This window comes from Gobius niger, assembly GCF_951799975.1.
Source record: "Gobius niger genome assembly, chromosome: 20".
In the NCBI taxonomy this organism is placed as follows: domain Eukaryota; kingdom Metazoa; phylum Chordata; class Actinopteri; order Gobiiformes; family Gobiidae; genus Gobius; species Gobius niger.
Window position 1 is genome coordinate 13,120,197 of NC_136871.1, and position 21,124 is coordinate 13,141,320.

At 40.2% G+C, this 21,124-nt stretch overlaps 1 protein-coding gene across 2 annotated transcripts in view; it reads right to left on the minus strand.

Moving 5' to 3' along the window:
- The window catches only part of LOC306979572 (corticotropin-releasing factor receptor 1-like), a 28,785-nt gene extending 12,369 nt beyond the window's left edge, over positions 1-16,416 (minus strand). Inside the window, exons 1-4 of one of the 2 annotated variants that reach the window (XM_079578580.1) lie at positions 16,130-16,416; positions 4,204-4,297; positions 1,043-1,090; positions 360-479 (exon numbers count right to left, since the gene is read on the minus strand). In XM_079578580.1, the coding sequence (XP_079434706.1) occupies positions 360-479; positions 1,043-1,090; positions 4,204-4,297; positions 16,130-16,147 (280 nt within the window). In that variant the 5' untranslated portion in view covers positions 16,148-16,416. The remainder of the gene's footprint in view (positions 1-359; positions 480-1,042; positions 1,091-4,203; positions 4,298-16,129) is intronic. The other variant, XM_079578581.1, reaches the window with a different exon arrangement.
- Positions 16,417-21,124: the final 4,708 nt, after the last annotated feature.

Consider the following 21,124-nt stretch of genomic DNA (forward strand, 5'->3'; position numbering starts at 1 on the left):
GGAGTTTAAAAATGTTAAAACTATGTATTTTCCTCCTCCTACATGTTCCAGCAGTGTCCTATAATGTGTAGAAGCATGAGCCCAGACCTATTCACCACAACTGCCTCTAAAATCCTGCACTGTCGCTCAAAAAGTTGTTACTTCGGGTCTGAATTGCCGTCATGCACGGGCTTAATATAGAAGGTGCAGATACACGACCTGACCTGAGGTGGCAGTAGTGAGTATAAAATGGCCAACTTGCATCTAGCCCCATTAAAGTAGAAAATATAACATTTACAAGAAAAAATGGACTAAACAAGACACATTAAATCATTATAGAAAACATTCAAATGCAGTGTAGACAAAGTACTTGTGCAGACCAGTGGTGTTGTAATGAATCCCATTGAACTGTTCAGGGCAGGGCCTGGAGACCACTTCACCAGCTGCACTGCGGGGCCAGCATGTACCTATCCCATCCACGGACAGGTCACAGAACAGACCTGCACACAAACGCAGTGTGTGCATGAGAGTCTGCTGATGGAATCCTGGAGACTATTTAGGGACAAAAAGCCATTACTGATTGATTACTAATGATATGATACGTATCCTTCTCCCTCTCTGTCTCCATTAGTTCAGAATCTGAAATGGGACACTGTTCATTTCTTTGTTATATTGTTTTGAGCGCACTATGGCATTATGAATTGCACTGTATTGTTACCTTCAGAAATGCGTACTACACTTCAGACCATATACTATAAATATGCTTTATAGATACATTCACATTGGCTTTCATTGGTGGATTTCACACTTCAGCAAGAATTTAATTCTTCTGAAAAGCGGTAAATTGCTACATCTACAGCCACTGATTCATACAGACTTTACTGCCATTTTCCCAGAAATGTCATGTTCCACCTTGCACAGGACAGATCGTCTATCTTTTATTCAAAACTGACGGCATTGTGTTGAATGTGCACAAAGGGTGTTATATTAATTTTAATGTTTTCAATTGAAGGTGATGATGGTAGAAGTTAGCGATAAGAGAGTACAATAGACTGTGTCCTACCTGATGTGTTGGTGAAGGTCAGCGTCAAGTTGAACACCATTGTCCTCACTGAAAACAGACATGTTTTCAAGTCCAGTCAGGCATAAGAGGTGCTTAATGGATGTGTCCAAAACCAGGGATTATTACGTGTGCACACATTTATATATACACATCTTGATTATTAGTACTGCAGAAAATATGTTTCATTTCATTTGGAATGTGTGTGTGATTAAATGGATGGCAGGGGAAAGCGCATTACAGGGAATAAGTATCAGTTTCCATGATGGAGAATCAAAAATGTCAAAATATGATGTTAAATAGATGATAATTGTGACTTTATTTAATTAGTTAATTCAATATATGCTGGCAGAAAATGTATCAATGATTATCCAGGCCTAATTTATTTGTGTTTTAAGCTTATTAACGTTCATTGTTACACGTACAGTATAGATCACAGTATAGATGTGTTTTAACCTCTTTACTCCCGCCCGTTTTCTCCAGTTTGGCATTACCCAAATCTGAAAAAAGCTTCTAAAGAGCGATGAAAATGAGACGTAAACGAGGATGAAAATGCAACAAAAAAGCGACGAAAGAGGAATAAAAAAGTGACAAAAAGTGACAAAAGTGCAATGAAAAAGTACGATGAAAACTGACAAAAATGTGACGAAAGAGCAGCAAAAAAGTGACAAAAATGTGATGAAAAAGTGGCAAAAAGCCACAAAAGAGTAAACAAAAAAGTGCCAAAATGCAACAATGCGAGGAAAAAGAACATTTTTTTTAATCAGTTTCGGAGATCTTAAAGCTTTCAAATGAGGCACGACACTGGCATAAGGGCTGGGACTGGGAGGTCCTTTAAAATCAGTGGAGTGATCACCTGCAATACAATTAATGTGATCTACATGCTGAAATGTCCATATGTGGCTTGGGTTATGTAGGAAAGGGAACAAGAGCATTGAACTCAGAATTGCTGAACATCAATCGAACATCCGTAATAAGGAGCCCGGTGGCTGTACTTTTCACTCTGAAAAAACATGTCAGCTGCTTGAGATATGTGGGAATCAAACAGGTGGGGGAGTCATAAACACATTATTACTTAAAAGAGAAGCCTTTTGGATGCATATCCTGGAAACTATAGCTCCAAAGGGACTAAATGTAATGTAATTTGATTTGAGTGTGACTTTTAAATGAAAGGCTGTGCGTTGACCTCTGCTGCTTCTTACGTGGGAAAACTAAACTAAACTAAACTAAACAATTCTATGGTGTTATTGGGAATATGGCATCTTCATACCACTGTAAATATTGTCTATATATTTTTGTAAGCATTTTTGTAAATAATGTATATACTGAACACGGTGGATTGTGGATCATGTTAATAAGTTCGTTCGAGATGCCGTTGCAGCTCGCCTTGATGATCGGCGAGAGAGGCCAACGCAACGGGGGCAGAGAAAAAAGTCTGAATACCATCCGACCGCTCCACGTCCAGAGAACTAGAGTGGCCTCAGATCACGCAGCGTCTCGTTCAGATATTGCATTCATTTAAAGTTTATCCTAAATAAAAGTAATTTGCCTCCTTTGTGAGATAAAATATTTCCTTTAAAGTCATGAGTTTGTTCTGAAAAGCATAAGCCATGAGCTCTATTTTAGGGGGAGATACATAACTTTAATAGTTATTTTAATAGTTTATTTGTTCAGATTTAAAGTGTTGGGGGAGGAGGGGGTCACATGTTTCTGATCACAGCAGACTGGTATCCAATCACCTGAGCGTGAGCTGTGGACAGGTGGGCGTTTTCCCGTCATGCACGGGGCCATGGAGCCACTGCAGTCAGGGGCGCAGATAGGTTTTTGAAACTGGGGGGGACAAAGCTGCTCAGGCATGACAACCTATCAAACTTAATTGCCCATCATTGCAAGACAATAATGCGTATTGGTACGGTTTCTAATCACTCACCAAGCATGCCACATGACGTATGAAAAAGCAGTCCTGACGTAGGCTACACTGTCTGATAACCAAGTAAACCAACAGCTCGCGTTTCGCATTTTGACACACGCACAGCCCAGTCAACACAAACACATGAGCGCAATACCGTTTCTCGCCGCATATCAAAGTGAATGGTCAAGGGAGGCGCTGTTTCGCACATTGCAAAATGCTTGCAAGATATTTTTCTTCATAAAAGTGAGGGGGACGGATCCAGGTGAATGAAAATCTGGGTACGTCATGTCCCCCCCGTCCCCCCCGCTATCTGCGCCCATGACTGCAGTAGCCTTTGGAGAGCGGCTGATCAAGTCGGCTGGTCTCGTTGGGGTCTCACGATCTTTCCATGCCTCACGTTTGTAAAGCCTTTTGTTGCCTAAATTTTGCATCAAAATAAAACGCCACTGGGGACAGAATCTTTACTTTTGTAGTTTTTGAGAGGATTCAGTGGATGCTCCTGGTGTGAACGGATTCATCTGTATGGCTGCACTTGACTGGCTGTTTGTAGTAAATTAAACTCCTCTCTCCAACAAAAGACTGAGCAGAAATGAGTCACCAGCATCAGATTCAGAGACACAGGCTACAACAGTGGGCAGCGCTAACCTACTTTTAACACTGGGCCTTTCTGAAAGGCAGGTGTGAACACAATTTTACCCTCTATGCGCATATTATGAATGATGCTCGATTTGGTCCAAGCTTAAAGGTCCTGTTCCATATCTTTAGTCTACAAACACTGACATTGATTTATTTGGTAGAGTAGCATGAGTATGTTATAAAACTGAGACCGAAGTCGTGATTCATTCCAGATAAAGAGCCTTTTGAGTGACAGCTGTAAATTCAATGTATCATTCGCAGGTTTGTAGTTAGCTGACTACATTTAATCATATTCTCCTGCAGATTTTGTTGGTTTCACTCACTAAATGATAGACACTGGTACAGGACTGCAGTATTAAAGCTCCCACTTCCATTTCTGTTTGTTGTCTTGTCAAGCCGTGTGATTACCACAAAGACACATCAATCTATCTGCCAGATCAATGTGGTGGTGAAATGAAGCATCAGCTATTTTAAGGAACATTACAAGGACTGCACAAACCACAAATGGCCAACAGAATCCAGGTCAGTGTGCACTTGCTGGACTGGCCTTTTTGCCTCAGGCGTAGATATAATGTACAGTGGGTGTATTGTATATGAAACAAACAGCGAGACAGACCTGTGAGGTTGGAGGCCATCAAAAGAAGCGTCTCACAGTTGAAGTCCAGAGAAGACATTCCCCCCAGAGAAAGCACCAGGAGGAGGAGCGGGGCCTGCACACATACACACCACTGTGTCAGCACAAGAATATTGAGCAAATCAGTTCAGAGAGTAAGGCCAAAGACCCATCCATCTCGCCCACAGGCGAGTGACTCAAAGCACTGTGTGAGCTGCTGCTGACTGCTGAACTGGAAGAGTGAACAAAAGGCCACACAAGTCTGTGGTTAATTGTGTCTGTTTGGTCCATCCCTTTTTGGTGTGAGAGGTTACATTTTATACTTTACTTTATTTGTTTATTTGCAGAGGACAGTTCATGTTAATGAACACTCAGCACAGTTACTTTGGGTAAATGCCATGGGCTACTTTCCATCTGTAGTTCTCGTACTTTCTCATATTTATTTAAAAGCAAACAAACATGGACATGTTTATACAGAATATAAACATTATATATACAGTATTTAAAACCACCAAAAATAAATTCCCACAATTGATCAGGTCTTACAAGTGAGCACAAAATTGATTAGCTTTTTAAGCTTAAAGGGACTATGCAGAGTTTAAAACATGTTCCACATGTTCCAGCAATGTCTTAATGTGTAGAATGAGCCCAGACCTGTTCACCACAACTGCCTCTAAAATCCTGCACTGTCGCTCAAAAAGATGAATTGCCGTCATGCATAAGCTTAATATAGAAGGTGCAGTTACAAGTATGACCTGAGGTGGCAGTAGTGAGTATAAAATGGCCACCTTGCATCTATCCCCTTTAAGCTCTCTTATAAATAGTAATTGGAAGACTATGCCAGCTTGGTGGTGTTTTGTCCAGTGGTGGTTCGTCTGCATGGAACCTCACTGTCCTCTCTTGTGGCTGATCTGGTTCTAAGATTACTGTGTTTTTGTTTAATAAATTGCATGCACCTTTCTGTTGTAGTAGAAAGTATACTGTAGTTAATTGAAATTTGCAGGTGGATGACTTTGCAAGTATGTCATGGTTTCACTGTCCCAGGACTGCCACAATTAGAGCCCTTACTTTACAGAAAGGAGTTCATGACATTTAAACGCAGCCAGTTTGCAACTCATTTGCTTGTACAACCCAAAGTGTATTTGAACATGACACTAGAAGAGCTGTTTACAGTTCTCTGAAACTTGCAAGGCCTCCTAAAGGCACTGAGGTTTCACATGAACTCATGTAATTATTTTTAATGCTGTGTGTGTTTTGATTGTTTCATTAAAAAGGAATAGAGAATCAAGGAACGTTTATTGTTAGTGAAGTTTATGGACCTTTTCCACACAGAGCAGCAGCTGGTTGTGTGAAGCAGACATCTGGCATCAGCACATCTGACAAAAGAGTGTGGATGCCTTCATTCAATTCAATCAAGATTTAAGAGTTCACTCAGTGATCAGTGCTTTGTTTGACCAATTTCTGGATCACAGAATTCACATTTAGATTTGTGAGTAAAATTTTTGCGAGTTTGTGAAAGGTAATAAGGGCCATGGCCAAAGGTTAAACACGTCACAACATCTGACTTCCTCTCCCTTTGTCAGATCATCTAAAGAGAGAGGCAGTGGTGAATCACAGCCTGCTCTTTAGCCATATTTGCTATCTGCCAGATGAGCACTCAAAGCAAACCACCTCTGTTCTAAAGCAAAGTGAATGGATATGTAAATGTGGCGTGTGTGCACTGATCTACACAGCTGTGCCTCCCTTGTTAACCAGCAGGCAAATGACCATCCGTCAAAGCTCATAGTGACCAAAGTAACCAAGTGTTCAGCTCAGTGCAATGCAGAAATGATTGACTATCTAATATAACATCATGACTATCATGACTAATCTCTCAAAGACTATTTGATTTTCCTATGTCTTCAGTCGAAAAATAAGTGACCAAAGGTTCTGTCAGTTGGGGAATCATAATACTGTATACAGATTAGTACAGGTGACAGTACTGCAATAACAATCCATTTGGGACCTATTGTGCAGCCCAGGACCCTGCTGTCACTATGACAGATAGAGGAGAGGTTTGGAAATATTACCCCTATTCCATTGTTGTGACGAAGCTGAACGTTAATGAATCACTCGGGGAACGCTACTTCACTGCATGGTGTTGTCCATCGATCTTTATTTCAGCCACTGTGTCGGATTAATGTAAATGCAGAAAGCCCATTCTCACGCCTGTCACAACACATATTCTACAAATCTCGACATAACACCAATCACCAAGCGCCGCTCAGCAGGACAACAGCGCAGAGATCCACTAAAGCATTCACAAAGATCTATTGCATCAGCCGTGGCAAAACATGGCATTCTGTTTGTACATCCCACACTTTACATGAAGACTGAGAGAACGTGCAAACGACGAGTCACACTCACGCATACGGGATTAAGGCTCACCTGTCCAAATAAACAAGAAACACTCTGTTCTGTGTCCCTTTGGAATAACGTCAATACTGTTTTAAATATACACAAGATTTACACATTTAACACATTTGTCATGAAAGGTTACTCAAGTAAATAAACCCTAAACACACATTTCAGGTTGTCGTAATGAACTAAAACACAACAAAAAGTTCGAGGGTTTTATCTTTAACCCCTTAACTCCCACCTGAACCGAGCACATTTTCTCCAGCTTTACCCCAATCCAAAAGCTTCTGGAAAAAAGGTATGAAAATAGCAACAAAACTGAGACAAAAACAAGGATGAAAATGTGAAAAAAGTGAGAAAAAATTGATGAAAAAGTCACAAAAAATGTCCAAAAAAATGACAAAAAATTGGAGGAAAAATTGAGAAAAAATGGACGAAAAAGTGACAAAAAACGGACAAAAAAAAATCTAAACATTTGACAAAAATGAGCTGACTGCCCAACAAAAAAAGTGATGAATAAAAAATCTGATGATGTGAGGAAAAAGATCAATTTAGTTTTGTAGGTCTTAGCTTTCAAATGAGGTGTTACACTGGCCTACAGGACTTGGGTAAAGCTGAACTGGAGAAAATGCTCTCGGTTCAGGCGGGAGTTAAGAGGTTAACTCTATTTTGACAAGCACAAAATGCAAAAATGTCACCAGGTTTTTACATTACTGATATACAACAATTGAATATAATATATCAAACTGGTGTTGTCAATTGTCAGTGGCGAAAAAAAAAAAGAGTTCAGAAACTTGGGATTTGCTTTGGTGAATGGTGCACAATAAAGCATAGATTAAGAATGAATGTAACATTTTAAAAACGTAAGAGTATTCATATAAACAATAGTGATTCAGGAATGCACAACACTAAAACAGTAGAGAGGTAATGTTGTAAATATTCATGAATAAGGAGCCTACACAGAGCTGTCACGTTGTGCTGCTGTTGTGGGTGAGTTTTCCACTGCCCACAGTTACTGCATTTTGAACACTAAACAGAGAATCCTGTCATTATAAGAGAAATAAATGATGTGATGTTTAACCACTGAAAGTGAATGGTGTTAGCCCACTTCCATTACACAGAACAAAGACCTCCAACACTTGTGCATTCCAGCAAAAATAATAATAATGTATAAAGGCCATTATTTCGAGCAAACAGAGCAATGGCTGTACTTCTCAGTAATCGTTCCACTCTCTTCTCTTTGTGTAAACACTGTTATGCATGTTTGATCTATGTTTGGAAAAAACAAATAATAAGAAATAATTGTGAGCATTCCATTGTTATAACTATAAACAGTATCTTTACATTTTTGTAATTTACTGTACGCCATATTTTACCCCGTAATGTGATTATGTAATTGTTTGCCATTAACTGGTCAAAAATATTGCAGTATTCTCTGTGGCGTTGCCAGATGTTGCTTGCTATATAAAGGCCACAGATGTGCGTTACGTCCCACTGGACTGTGAGTGACAGCTGCTATCCACAGATTCGCTGTTAAGTCTCTCTCTCAGTCTTTTGTAAATAAGGGCGTAACCTTTATGCGTCCAGGTCCAGCCACAAGCAGCAGCGACTCTGCTGCCCATAGGTGACTTTGTGAATTTAAAATATGGGTGCAGAGGGACAGGCAAAATGCGAGGGCAGCAAACAGGAGTAATGCAGCATACGAAGTGCATCATATGCACACACAAAGGCTGTTCAAAAAGTAATAAGCGTCGAGGACTATTCTCTTTTTATATATAAAAAATACTCTTGATGCTATCTCCTTTTGTGCAATTTCTCCATTCGTGTTGACTAGTTTTATGCTAAAGTATATAAGAAAATAAATCTTTACGCAAAACAAAAACATGTACATAAGTTATGTCATATTCAGATTACTCAAGTTGCAGTAAATATTGTGATGAAACTGCTTCAGAAGCGGTTTTATCAGCCGCTGAGGGCTATGACACCGTGTCTATTTGACACCAGAAGTGGCCCCAATGTAAATACAGAATGTCCTTTGAAAACGAGGCAGCATCAGGAACAGCAGAGGAACAAAATGCTAAATGCATAAATGATATGGTTTAGGGTCTTGTATTTAAAATGCAGCCTTACACTTCTCTCTGACTCTGTCAAACTAGGCCAGTGATGCTGTTCCAAAAAGCCTTTTGGATTGATGCAGGACTGGGGAGACACAACTTGGTTGGCACATCCTGGTTTCCTTTATTCCTCTGTCCCTGCTGCCCTTGGCTGAGAATCAGGGAGTATTAAAACATTCGTCATCTCTGAAAGATCTAGTGCAGTGGTTCTTAAAGTTTCACACCAAGTACTACCCAAGAAATTATTAACATTCCAAGTAACAAATCAAAACCAGGCCCAAACAAGAGATTAGCGTTAGGGATAGTGGTGCAAGAACAGATTGAGAAAACCTGACCGAGTGCAAACAGAATGGGATGTAAAATGCTCAATAACTTGTAATAGAAATACAATGAAAATCGTAAGTAAAAGTAATCTAAGGCCATGACAAAATCATCCAATCAACCTAAACACCATTAACCATATCATGTTTTCCCCAGTTCCATAATGGGTTTACCTGGGGCACTCAGGGGTGACTACTACAATATAAATAATGTACGAGTATGATCGAAGAACCTCTGGAAGAACAGCAGTAATTGTCGTCACTGCCTTGGCTTTATGCTGAAAATAAAGCAATTTTACTTGCAGTAGTTAAGCGTCATCCACTACTCCCCCACACACTGCCACTCAATCTGCTGCCAGTAACTCTGTAAGACCAGCAGACTTTATCCAGACATGTACGAATGAGCACGAAATCCTGTCCACATCCTCTGGAACGCTCATCCATGTGTAAACGCAAGCCAGGGGGATGTCTGGGCAATTAGTAACTAGATGGTCCTTCTGCAACCACGTCTTTCACCATTTTGCTTTTATTTTCACTTGTTATGGGGCCTAGTGTTATGTTTACATGACAACAACACTAAACTTGAGCTACGGTGATTCTCAAACTGTGGTATGAGCATCACTGCTGGCACATTTCTTAAATTGGATATTTTTTCTTGGCTTAGACATGGCTTACAGATCATTACGCACACTTTACTCCAGGTCTATTTTAAGACTCAGTTTAGTCCTGTGTTGATCTTTATCTGGATCTGGAGGCATTTGTATATGTCAAATACTTCATTTTTGATTTATTTATTGGTTTATTTGGTCGGGACAGTGCATCTTAATGGGCTAATTTCCATCCGTCGTCCCCCATGCACACTCACATTCATCCTGGCCTATTGCACATGTTTTTAGTGGTAGGGGAAACCGGAGGAAACCTACGCAGACGGGGAGAACATGCAAACTCCACACAGAAAGGCCCCGTCCCTGGTGGGAATCGAACCCTGACCTTCTAGCTGTGAAGCACGAGCGCTAACCGCTGTCGGTCCCATGCATGTCGTACTTGGTGTGATAAGTTTGGCAACGGCTGAACAAGACCATTAACGCTTTATCTCCGTTGGTGCATAATGAGTACCATACTGAAAGTTTTTTTTTTTTTTTGCAGATGGTTATTTGTGTCTTAATCCCGTGCGCTGGCACTGCGCTGTGATTGGCCGCAGACTGTTTACTGCTGGGTGATGAAGAGGAGGTGCGGACAGACAGGAAGTGAGGCAGAACGCCCACGGGACACGCTCAGCTCACACGTCCCTCCAAGTCTCATCCCGTCTCCCTCACACCCCGTCTCTCAGACTTTTAATAACATCATTCAATGCATTCTTTTTTGTGCTTTTTATACACAAAACACTTTAAAACACTTTGGTATGTGACAGTCATCCTGATTGAATTGTTTTCCTTTGCATGTTTAATGTACAGATAGTTTTGTCAGATTTATGTGGCACAATAATAAGCTAGAGGTCAAAAGCCCTTATGACCTCAAGTCGAGAGTTCTCACAACTAAATCATCGAGTCCTTTCGTTGTGGGAAAATCCATTTACGTGTGTAATTCAAGTAGCCCGTAGAGAGTCGATAAATGTTCCCTGATCTTGTTTGAAATCGTTGTTCGGCATGTGAAGTTTGAGTATGATTCAGTTGCTATTCTAACCAGATAATTCAGAGCAGACATTCACAATTTACAATGTCAAAAACCATAAACAAAATGAATAGCTGAAATTAATGTTATCATTGCTTGTATGGTTTTTTTGAACAAGAGTGTATTAATTCCTATGGTTGTGGATAGAATAAGGACATAACACGCCATAGATGAGAAGTCCTCTACTAATGGGTTGGGCCTAAAAGTGGGTCACCATTTTCAGCGGGTTCTGAGCATTGACAGATTGAGAATAGATGGCTTTTCCTCACTCCTCTTCCTTCACATTATTGACCTTGAGTCACCAGAGAATCCATGATGGCAGATCAGGCTCCACCCACAGAGCATGTTCCTTTCATTTCATTTCATTTCATTTCATTTCATTTCGTTTTTTTCATTCCATTTATTATTTTGCTCTTCACCATATATGTGGCATGGAGGCACCAAGATTACAGATGGTACTGTGGAGTATGGTAATGGTGCTCTTTGTGCTTTTTGACTGAAACAGCAGCACCAACTTGAACATGGATGGAGAATAACAATAATACTTAGGCAGATATTTCTCTTAGAAAACCAATAGCTCATTGTTTGTACACCCTAATATGACATGTAATTTATCTCCAACACAATTATTGACACATAAATGACATTTCCTCATATTTCTTCCCAGCCCTTTGTACCTACCAATGACCTAAAAAGGGCAAAAAGGCGGGCAACTCCACCCTTGCGGGGCGTGCAGAGCAGCAACACGCCTCCACAGTTCTCCAGGATTTGTCAATCAAAGGCTATGCACTAACTTTAACAATCAAAAACTAGCGTGGATGGAGGAAACAATCTTGAGAAACAATGATATTCGTTGGAGCCAGGCTTTCAAGTTGTTTTTGGCAGATGTAAAGTCCCCATTGGATTCCATATTGTAGCAATCTTTCAGGAGTCGCCCCTGCACTAGGGGGTGCTATCGCAGCACCGTCAGCGCCATGAGGGCCAAAAAGAAGTGCAACCCTCGTTCATTGGTTTTGCACTTTTTCCCAAAAATGACTATGGATAACCTGGTGCCTCAAACAATAGAACTGTGATGAAATACTATATCTTCACATCAGACACTATGGCGTTACAATGGCTTTGATCAAGTAGGACAATTAAGCCGCGGACTCTCGCTACTCGACACTCTTGTCCTGATCATCCTGAGTGAAAAAGTCCAGAAAAACAAAACAAATGGCATTAGGGGCATCACAGAGAATGTGTCTGAATTGCACCTTTAGGATTGTGTTCGAAATGACCGGAATGATATTATTACAATATAGCAGAGTAGAGCTGTATGATAGAGCAGTGCATTTCCATAACTTAAAGCAGGGGTCCTCAGACTTTTTTCTCTGGGGGCCACATTATTGTTCCTGACTGTGATGGGGGGCCGGACAGGGTTATAACATATAATTGTATGACCCAGACCAAAATGCCTCATTGTGAAGTAGAGATTACTCGCCTGTACAGTCGTCCCCACGACTATATCCACAAGATCAACACTTGATTCAGGCACATATTTGTTTCACTGTCGTGGTTTGCAAAAATAGTAATCAAGTCTTCACACTGTTTTAGTTTCCATTTATTTTTATTTTCAAATGAAACATCATTATGTAATGTGACCAAAGTAATAACTTCTTACACTTGTATTGTGCTTTACAAGTCTGTGTCACAAGTTTCTCAAAGTACTGTAGTCATTATTCATTCTCTCCACACTGTGGTGGTCAGCTTCATTTACCACGTGGCTATAATGTGTTTATATTCTGATCTCTTATGTAAGTGCCCTCTGCTGGACACCTGTGGAATTATTTTTTATTTATTCAAATTGCCCCCTAGTGGCTGGAATGAGTAAACTGGTTATTTAGTTAAAATATCTTAACTCCGCACAGGAATGGGCTAGAGACTTACTTTTTTTTTACATACTCAGGAATTTGTGCTCTACAAGTCGGGGGCCGGATTAAATCATCCCGCGAGTCGGATTTGGCCCGTGGGCCCCTGACTTAAAGGGATTATACAGACTTTAAAAATGTTAAAATTAAGTATTTTCCTCCCCCTGCATGTTCCAACAATGTCCTAAGGTGAAGAATGAGCCGAGACCTGTTCACCACAACTGCCTCTAAAATCCTGCCCCGTCACTCAAAAAGGTGTTAATTCGGGCCCGAAGTGCCGTCATGCACAAGTTTAATATAGAAGTTGCAGTTACACATATGACCTTAGGTGGCAGTAGTGAGTATAAAATGGTTAACTTTCATCTAGCCCCTTTAAGTCTAAAGCAATACAACCTGTGTCAAGATCAAAACTTATAAAAGACTAGATCAAATGAAAATGATATCAGTTAGTACTAAAAAATACGGAAACAATGATTTTTGAATTGTTTACCAAAAAATGTTTTAAATCTCAGTCAGAAGCTGCACCAACTGAGAAGCACCACTATAGATCATCAATATCAGTATAATGTAAAGAAAAGAATCACTCTATTATTAAAAGATTAAAGATTGTGAATGTGTTGGTAAGCTACAAGGGGTGTGTATGTTCTGACTCCGAAGTGTGTCATAAAACAAAAGAGAAAAGAGTTACTTCACAGCTCAGTGCTGTGACTAAATCAAATCGACACCGTTTGCTGCCTGCTGGCTCTAAACATGACGGATTTATCCCAGAATGATGTTGTATTGTTTCTCCTGAGCGCTATTCAAGCCTGGTTTGTTTGTTTTTGTGAACTATAATGGGAAAGCGTTTTCCTTCACAACAATGTTAAAGGAGAGCCACATAAGCAAACTGGGATATAAAAAACTACTTCTGCACATGAATAGAAAACAACTCAACTCCAAAGTATGTTGTATGTTTTTGATATGGAAAAACAATATGTCACGGTTAGAGATCGTTAAAAGTCAAATTTGAACCTTTCACAAACTCATCTTACCAATTCTGTCTCTCCACTCACAGAATCTCCCTCCACGTTTCAGATTTAACTCAGAGCCGAACGAGCTGGAGATACTCCAAGACAACGCCACACTTGGCTAAATATAGCACCGATACACAATATGTACAGATACACTGGCACACACTGGATACACACCCACTGCAGTAAGACAATCCTGCACATCTGCCCACCAGCGGACACCACTCAAGGACACAAGTGAAGACCACAGCACATCCATGACATGTCTGGCTTCATAAACACTGCAAATGTATAACCTCATCACAGAAGAAATTATTTTCAGAACCAAGCTCAAGATAATAATCTCTCAATACAAGCTTTTAATGCATATAAAGTTGCTTCATTTCCTCTTTTCCTCTGTAACAATTTTGACGTTGACGGGAAAGTATGTGAACAACCAAAATAAAACTGAGATAAGTGAGTTTTGAAATACATATTCTTTTCATTGTCATATAAATAATGAAGCTACTGATGGATGGTGGGAAATACCACATGCAGCACAAATGTGTTAATGTATGGATTATGCATAAAACAATAGGCAATAATAATTGTATTTTCCTGTCAATATCCAACTAAACAAACACTGGTCTGGCACATTCTGTCATTGACACGAAGCAGAATGGTGTAACTGTCTGCCGTGTGAAAAATCATTTCAGATCTGATGGATAAAGAGGCAGATCAAATTAAAAACAAAATAAAACATAAACTCATGGTTACTAAAGACTATCTTGAACAGTCATTTATAATTCAAATACATTTTAAGTGACAACAATCTACTGTAGTTGGTGTTGGAATATATTAACACGGTCCAAACAAGTACAAGTGAAATCATAAGCCACAGTATTTTGACATACATCATCTTATTTTAGTGTGTAGGTTTAGGGAAATGTCACTATCTAAAGCTTTCATACTTTGGTTAATTACAAATGAATGTGAATTAGCCATAAAATCCTTATAAATCCATTATGTTATTATCATTTTTTTTAATACATGTATTATACGTATACTATATATAATGTTGAGCTATATTATGAAAAGCAAAATGTGTAAAAATCCAAAGATTCATTGTTTTAGTGTACACCTTATTTAAATACACATGCACATACACATTATTCTAATCTTGTCATCCTCCTAATCCAGATATGGGCAAACTTTTTGGTGCACGGGCCACATTGGGCTTGTGAACTTGCCAAGTGGGCCAGACCAGGGACCAGAATTGGGTTGTCTCAAATCAGCACAATTCTCAAATACACTGTAATTGCGAAACACATTGTAAAAAAGTAACAAAATAGCAGCAGTTATGCGTTATCTCGTTATGTAAATGAAAACACAGGTCTTTCCCCCATTTTAGGCAATGCTTATCGGGCTGTATCATCTTTTGTGGGCCAGACTGAAGGGCTAGACGGGCCGCACTTGGCCCCCGGACCTTAGTTTGACCAATAGTAAAGAGAGGGATTACTTTAACTTTCATCACTTTCATCTGAAGAAATAAAACTTAATCTTTTATAAGTGACAAAACCAACATATTATCATTGGAAAATTATCATTGTTCAAACTATGAGGTGTTATACAAATATTATTGCAAAAGCACAGCAGCTTCGGGTTTTCATACACTACATTAGTTATAATGTGGATAACTATAAGTGAGAACAAACCATCTCACTTATAGATGGCAGACAAAGACAACATACGAAACAGCCAATATCTCAACATGCAGCGTCTAGAGTATGTCATTGTGCGACAGCGTCAGAATCCGTCTAACTAAAGCTTTTCTATTATTTCTTCAATATGTTTTCATGCACTGCAATGTACTCAATCATTTGCTTCACAGTCGGGTAAGACAGGAACATTTCAATGACACTCCGGGGAGCTTTTGTGTTCGCTCTACTGTAAGAAGTGATCTAAAAGTGACAGCAGCTGTCACTTCTCATGATGTACGACTGAACCATGAAAAACATAATGGTTTAAGTAAAAGTACAACAACAAAAACAAAGCTAATAAAAATGCTTTGAATTAGAACTATATGGGTATTAGTTTTAGGAAAAAGACACACACATCCACAAGCTCTAAAATAGTGTGCTGGGTTAAAAAAACAGTGCAATGAAAAAAGACAAGTCTGATCTTTAGTTTGATGAAGGGCTGTAGTTCGTTACTGCCAGTGAGAGCAATTAAAAAATTGGGGAAATACTGTATATGGGCATTAGCAGAGATGGAGATGGCAAGTGCATAGATTCAATTTCATTCTTGAAACAAGGCTAAAATAAGTTAACTGTCCTGAATTGTCCAGTACTTTCTCTAGTAGCTGATGACTTAGCTGTGTAATAGTACCTTAACAATGAGAAAAAAATAAATCTCTATCTGGTATTTGCCATGCAGATATGTATGAATGAAAGACTTGAGCCCACTATACCAGTAATAAAATTCCCCAGGATCACAACCCGTGCGACCTCCCAAAGACCTCCCACACACACCTGCCTCACTGGCTCCATCTCTGCCTTTCATTCATCCCACGCCGCTGTGCCGCAAGTCCTGATCCCGGAGTCAGTGGGGGTCCCGCTGTCACTCCCGGTCCTCATCGTGGGTGCTCCAGGTCTGAAAGGAAGAGGGACCGGAGCTGGAGCTCTGTGGCCGCAATAGGAGCAATGCTTGGCGGACTAGCCTCGGCAAGAAGACTGGGCGCGCACTTCTCTTCCTCCTCCTCCTCCTCCTCCTCACTGCAGGAGAAATACAGAGAGACATACACTGATCGCGTGCGGCCGGCCGGAGGGAGGGAGGGACCTGGGGACGGCCAATCAGGGAGGCGAGAGAGACAAGTGCAAAGATTCCTGTACAGCCCTAAGGAACAACAGACGCTTAATGCTGCCTCTGGGGCTGTCAACAAACTCCTGTGTTATTTATCGATGTGTTTCCTGTGAAGGATGTTGCCAAAGTGGTGCTGAGAGAGCAATGACAGAAAACACATACTTACACTTTTATTGGGAGTTTAATATGTAAGGATATAGGCAATAAAATGTATTGATAATAACAAACCATATTTACTGTTCTTCTAATAGGCACCAAGGTGACCAATTAACAAAGCAACACACGTTATATGAAGATGCATTTGCATGTTATAATGCTATGGAAGTTGGAAAATTGCCTTTAGTAGATTATTGTTATTACTTTTACCTAACCGACTTGTGTCTTTAAATTGGTCTGTCCTAATATAGTATTGGTTTTGAGACCCATTAAGCATTTTTGTTACTTACTACCACTGTGTATAAGTAAAGCGTGTCAAAACAAATACAATGGGGGATGTAAACTATGCCGTTAAACTTGTTGGTTCTCTTTTCTTCCTTCCCAGTGGGAGCCTCAGGCAAATGTGGATTTGTGTAGGCGGATAAATCTATAAAGAAATCTCTGCCAAGGTATTCTGACATGGCCCGAATCCTGGCTGTGGAGCGCGGTGTGAACAAGTCGACATCTCCGTTCCTGCTGCCCACACGTGGAGGTGTGCAGTCCTACCTGACAGTTCCAGGCATTTCATTACTTGGTCATCGGAAAGTGAGAAGCAGCCGGAGAGTCTGTGGGAGTAGATAGAGGCATTAAAATTCATCATCTGCACATTTTTGCCCCCCCCCCCCCCCCCCCACCCCCCCACCCCAATTAAAATAAATAAAAATAAAAATAGTCACGACCCCCAAAAAATTGTCACACATTTCATCGGACTGCTTTGATTATGCCACATTCGTTGTGCCATTATTATCAAACTCTTCCAGCACGTCCCACAGAATCTGAATGGGGGTCTTGACTTTGTGGTGGCCAATCTATATCTATTTTATGGAATAACCTGGCCATTCAGTATATTCAGTGGACCTCATTCTTTGGGCTCATGATATCGCTGATCATGCTGTAATTGTTTAATAGGAGGCTCTTACCAATTTGCAAAGGCAAATCCAGATATATATTTTTTTGTGCCAGGCAACGTATATAATCCTTGTAAGAGCATAATGTGGTCTCAGAGAAAGAACTGAGTATGTTATTGAGTTTGACCTTTATCATGTATAGACCTGCCCACATCACACATCAAGCACAGTAAGTACTAATGTCCCTGTAGATTTGACATGAAGTCTTAACAGACGTAATGAGCTTCTTTTAGTCAGAAAGCTATACGCACAAACCCAGTATCTTTTAGCGTCCTGCAGCAGTCTCCTCATTTATTTTTCCAGATTACCAAATTTGTCTATTTCTACAATATCACATTTATGTTATAATGTTTACAATGATTGTGCACATTATGTTAAAGACACTGTGTTTATCATAGACCTGTGATGATCAAAGATTCACACCAAGTAAATTATAGTAAATATAAAGTTTATTGGTTTATTTGGTAAGAACAGTGCAGGTTATTGAACAAGCCACACTGGATTGTAGCCTTGGGCTAATTTCCATCCATCGTTCCCCACTCGCACTCTCAAACACACTCTCATTCATTCTTGGCCTATTGTACATGTTTTTAGTGGTAGGGGAAACTGGAGGACCCGGAGGAAACCTACACAGACATGGGGAGAACATGCAAACTCCACACAGAAAGGTCCAGGTGGGAATCGAACCCGGACCTTCTAGCTGTGAAGCACAAGCTCTAACCACTGTGCCACCGTGCTCCCAATATTGCCACCCACACAATATTGTAGTACCAAGTGCTTTGAACTTACACAGCTCTTTTTTGCGTCGTTCATTCACTCCATACTCAATAGTGGTAAACTTAAGCGAGGCTTCCAATCACCCACTCTATTCCCTCACGGTCTCTCATCCAGGGACTAACCAGGCCCTGACGGTATCAGGCAAAGGTGATACCACTAGGCCTAGATCAGGTCCGGACCAAACTGAGTCTAAAAGGGTCTAAAATACTTACAAAATGACAAAATGAATGACATCTAGACTGAGCGTAAACCATGTCTAAATCTGAAAATAAACACCAAATGCATTTCTAAAGCATGAATTAAATGATTAACTCTTACTAAAATTAATGAAGTCTAAAGTCTTGCTGTATATAACCCATATAACAAGTTTACGCTTTGTTAGAATTCATGCTTTAATACATTGTTCTATTTTGTGTTGACTTTGTTTTTCTAGAACAGGTTTGAGAAGTTTTCAAGTGAACTTAAATGACATGCTATAACAAATCAGTGGTTCAATTCCCAGACCAGCTGACAAAGATATTCCTGGGTGGCAAAAGTCGATGGACTCCACATACAAGCATTGATAAATTGGGGGGTAAAAGATTTACTGTCTGCAATCTTTGCAACTAAAAGTGCTGAACTAATGGTGGATAATGATAGATAGATAAATGGACTTGTGGCTGCAATGCTTAATTTGAATCCTGTTCTGACCGGAGCACACTGTTGTTGTATCCTTGAGCAAGACACCTCACTCACCTTGATTGTCTATGTATGGATATGGTGCAGGTGACTGATAGTGGTCGGAGAGGCTGATGATGGTACAGATTGACAGCTGTTTTTCATCAGTCCTCCCCAGGGCTGCTGTAAAGAAACGTTTAGTGTCTGGGAAAATGCAATGTAAGACTAATGTGTGATTACAACTATTCCCCATGTTCAAATACACTTGGATAACTGGGAATAGTGTAAAGAAAGCATGGTAATACAGCCTATTATGTTTAATGAAGTAGAAGAGCTTCAGTGTCAGATCATGGAGTCAAACAGTGAGTACCTTGGTCTCTCACAGCCGGGTGACATCCTCGATAAGGCACGCTCTGTCCTGTAGTGCTGCCAGATCTGTGCAATGGAGAAGAGCTTATATAAATAAATCAAGAAACAAATTAAGTTCTGAACAACACAGCTATATTTCTATTCTATGGACGTGGTTCACAGCTGCTGACTCAAAGAAGCTGCAGTCATTGAGTAGAACACGAAGTATACTGTTAGAGCGCACTGTCTGACACCATTGGACAAATTGTAAGTTCTCCCGATCATTATTGTGTATCATTTGGTTCATATGGGGATTTAAATGCACAGAGCACACTAGGGAATTGTAGCCCATACTTCACAATAATCATAAACACTTCCAACTGAAATAGAAAAGCTAAAATCAATATGAGTGCAGAGTTAGACTCAGATTTCACTTTATCCCTTAACTATCCCAGAAATAAAGGCGATAGTAGGATAATCTGTGGACAAGGAAGCGGAAGAAATCTATTTTACATGTATGTAAATTAGCTACAGAACCACAGATAAAGGACTGTGATGACTCTTTCTGCAGCTTGGAAGCCTTGGTCGGTTTTCATGATTGGCTGCTGGATTGAATGCTCAGCAGAAATGATTTCAGGAATAAACTATTTAGCATATTAAAAGGGAAATCATTTCCGAGCTGCAAAAAGAAGCAGACTTGCAGCAGCAGCAGCAGTGTTTATTTTATTTGGATTTTATTCTTTTTGAGAGAGGAAATGGTGTGAAAGAGGAATTGTGGGGAGACATAATTTAGGAAGAATATTATACCAACAAGTTCGTAGATACAGTATGAAAGTTAATGCAGCTGGGGTTGCAGGATAGTAGATGGGGAAATAACTTTCAGGTTTAAAACACACACTAAACAAAAACATTGTATTGAAAATGCATAGACTCCTATATGGAAAAGAACCAGGTGACTAAAAAACTCTCACAGGACTTTTTGGTTTAGACAGATAGGTCGGATTGCAACAGAAAACATAGGAGCACGTTGTCCATCCATTTGCCAATACAAAGTCAAATAGCTCCATCTTGTGGTAATGTAGACTACTGCACGTGCCTCGAACCAGCAGTGTGGCCACGGACACTTATATCTATTGACTAATAATGACTATCCTCATATAGGCCTTCTAGGCTACCTAAAGTCCTCCAATTCGACTGTGTAGTAGCCTAGGCCGAACACTTGTTTTAAACCATGGCGCCAATGCAAACCCTTCATCATCAAAAAGCAAATAGCGATCAACCAAATACAAAGATGGCTGTTTACTTTTTGCTTGTGCGTCATTTTTTAAACAGCCAGGATGTCTCAAAACCTCAATGCTTGCAACAAGTTTTGCAAGATTCTTTTGTTTCTATTCTTCTTTGTAAGTCAGTTTTCTCCTTATGCAGTTGCCATGGTAATGTCCTCTCCCTGTCTCCCTGGCAACACTCGTTTTTTGTCTCCGCTCCGCGCCTCCACTTCTCCAGTCAGCTGATAGCCCGAGCTTCCGGTTCGTGTGTGGTGTCAAACGAAAGGGACAGATGTAAACAACAGACCTTTGCCTCACAGAGCGTAGGATGATATTTCTCTCCTGTCTGTCTGTCTGTCTCCGTCTTTGCCTCCACTCATCGGCCCTTGGCGCGCGCCCCAGGTGGCGGTAGCGCGCGCGTCCCTCTGCGGCACATTGCGAGTGCTCAGCTCGGTTCGTATTTTCCTATCCGCTATTATCATGTAGGCTGTTATTTTCCTCCACCCATTCTTAT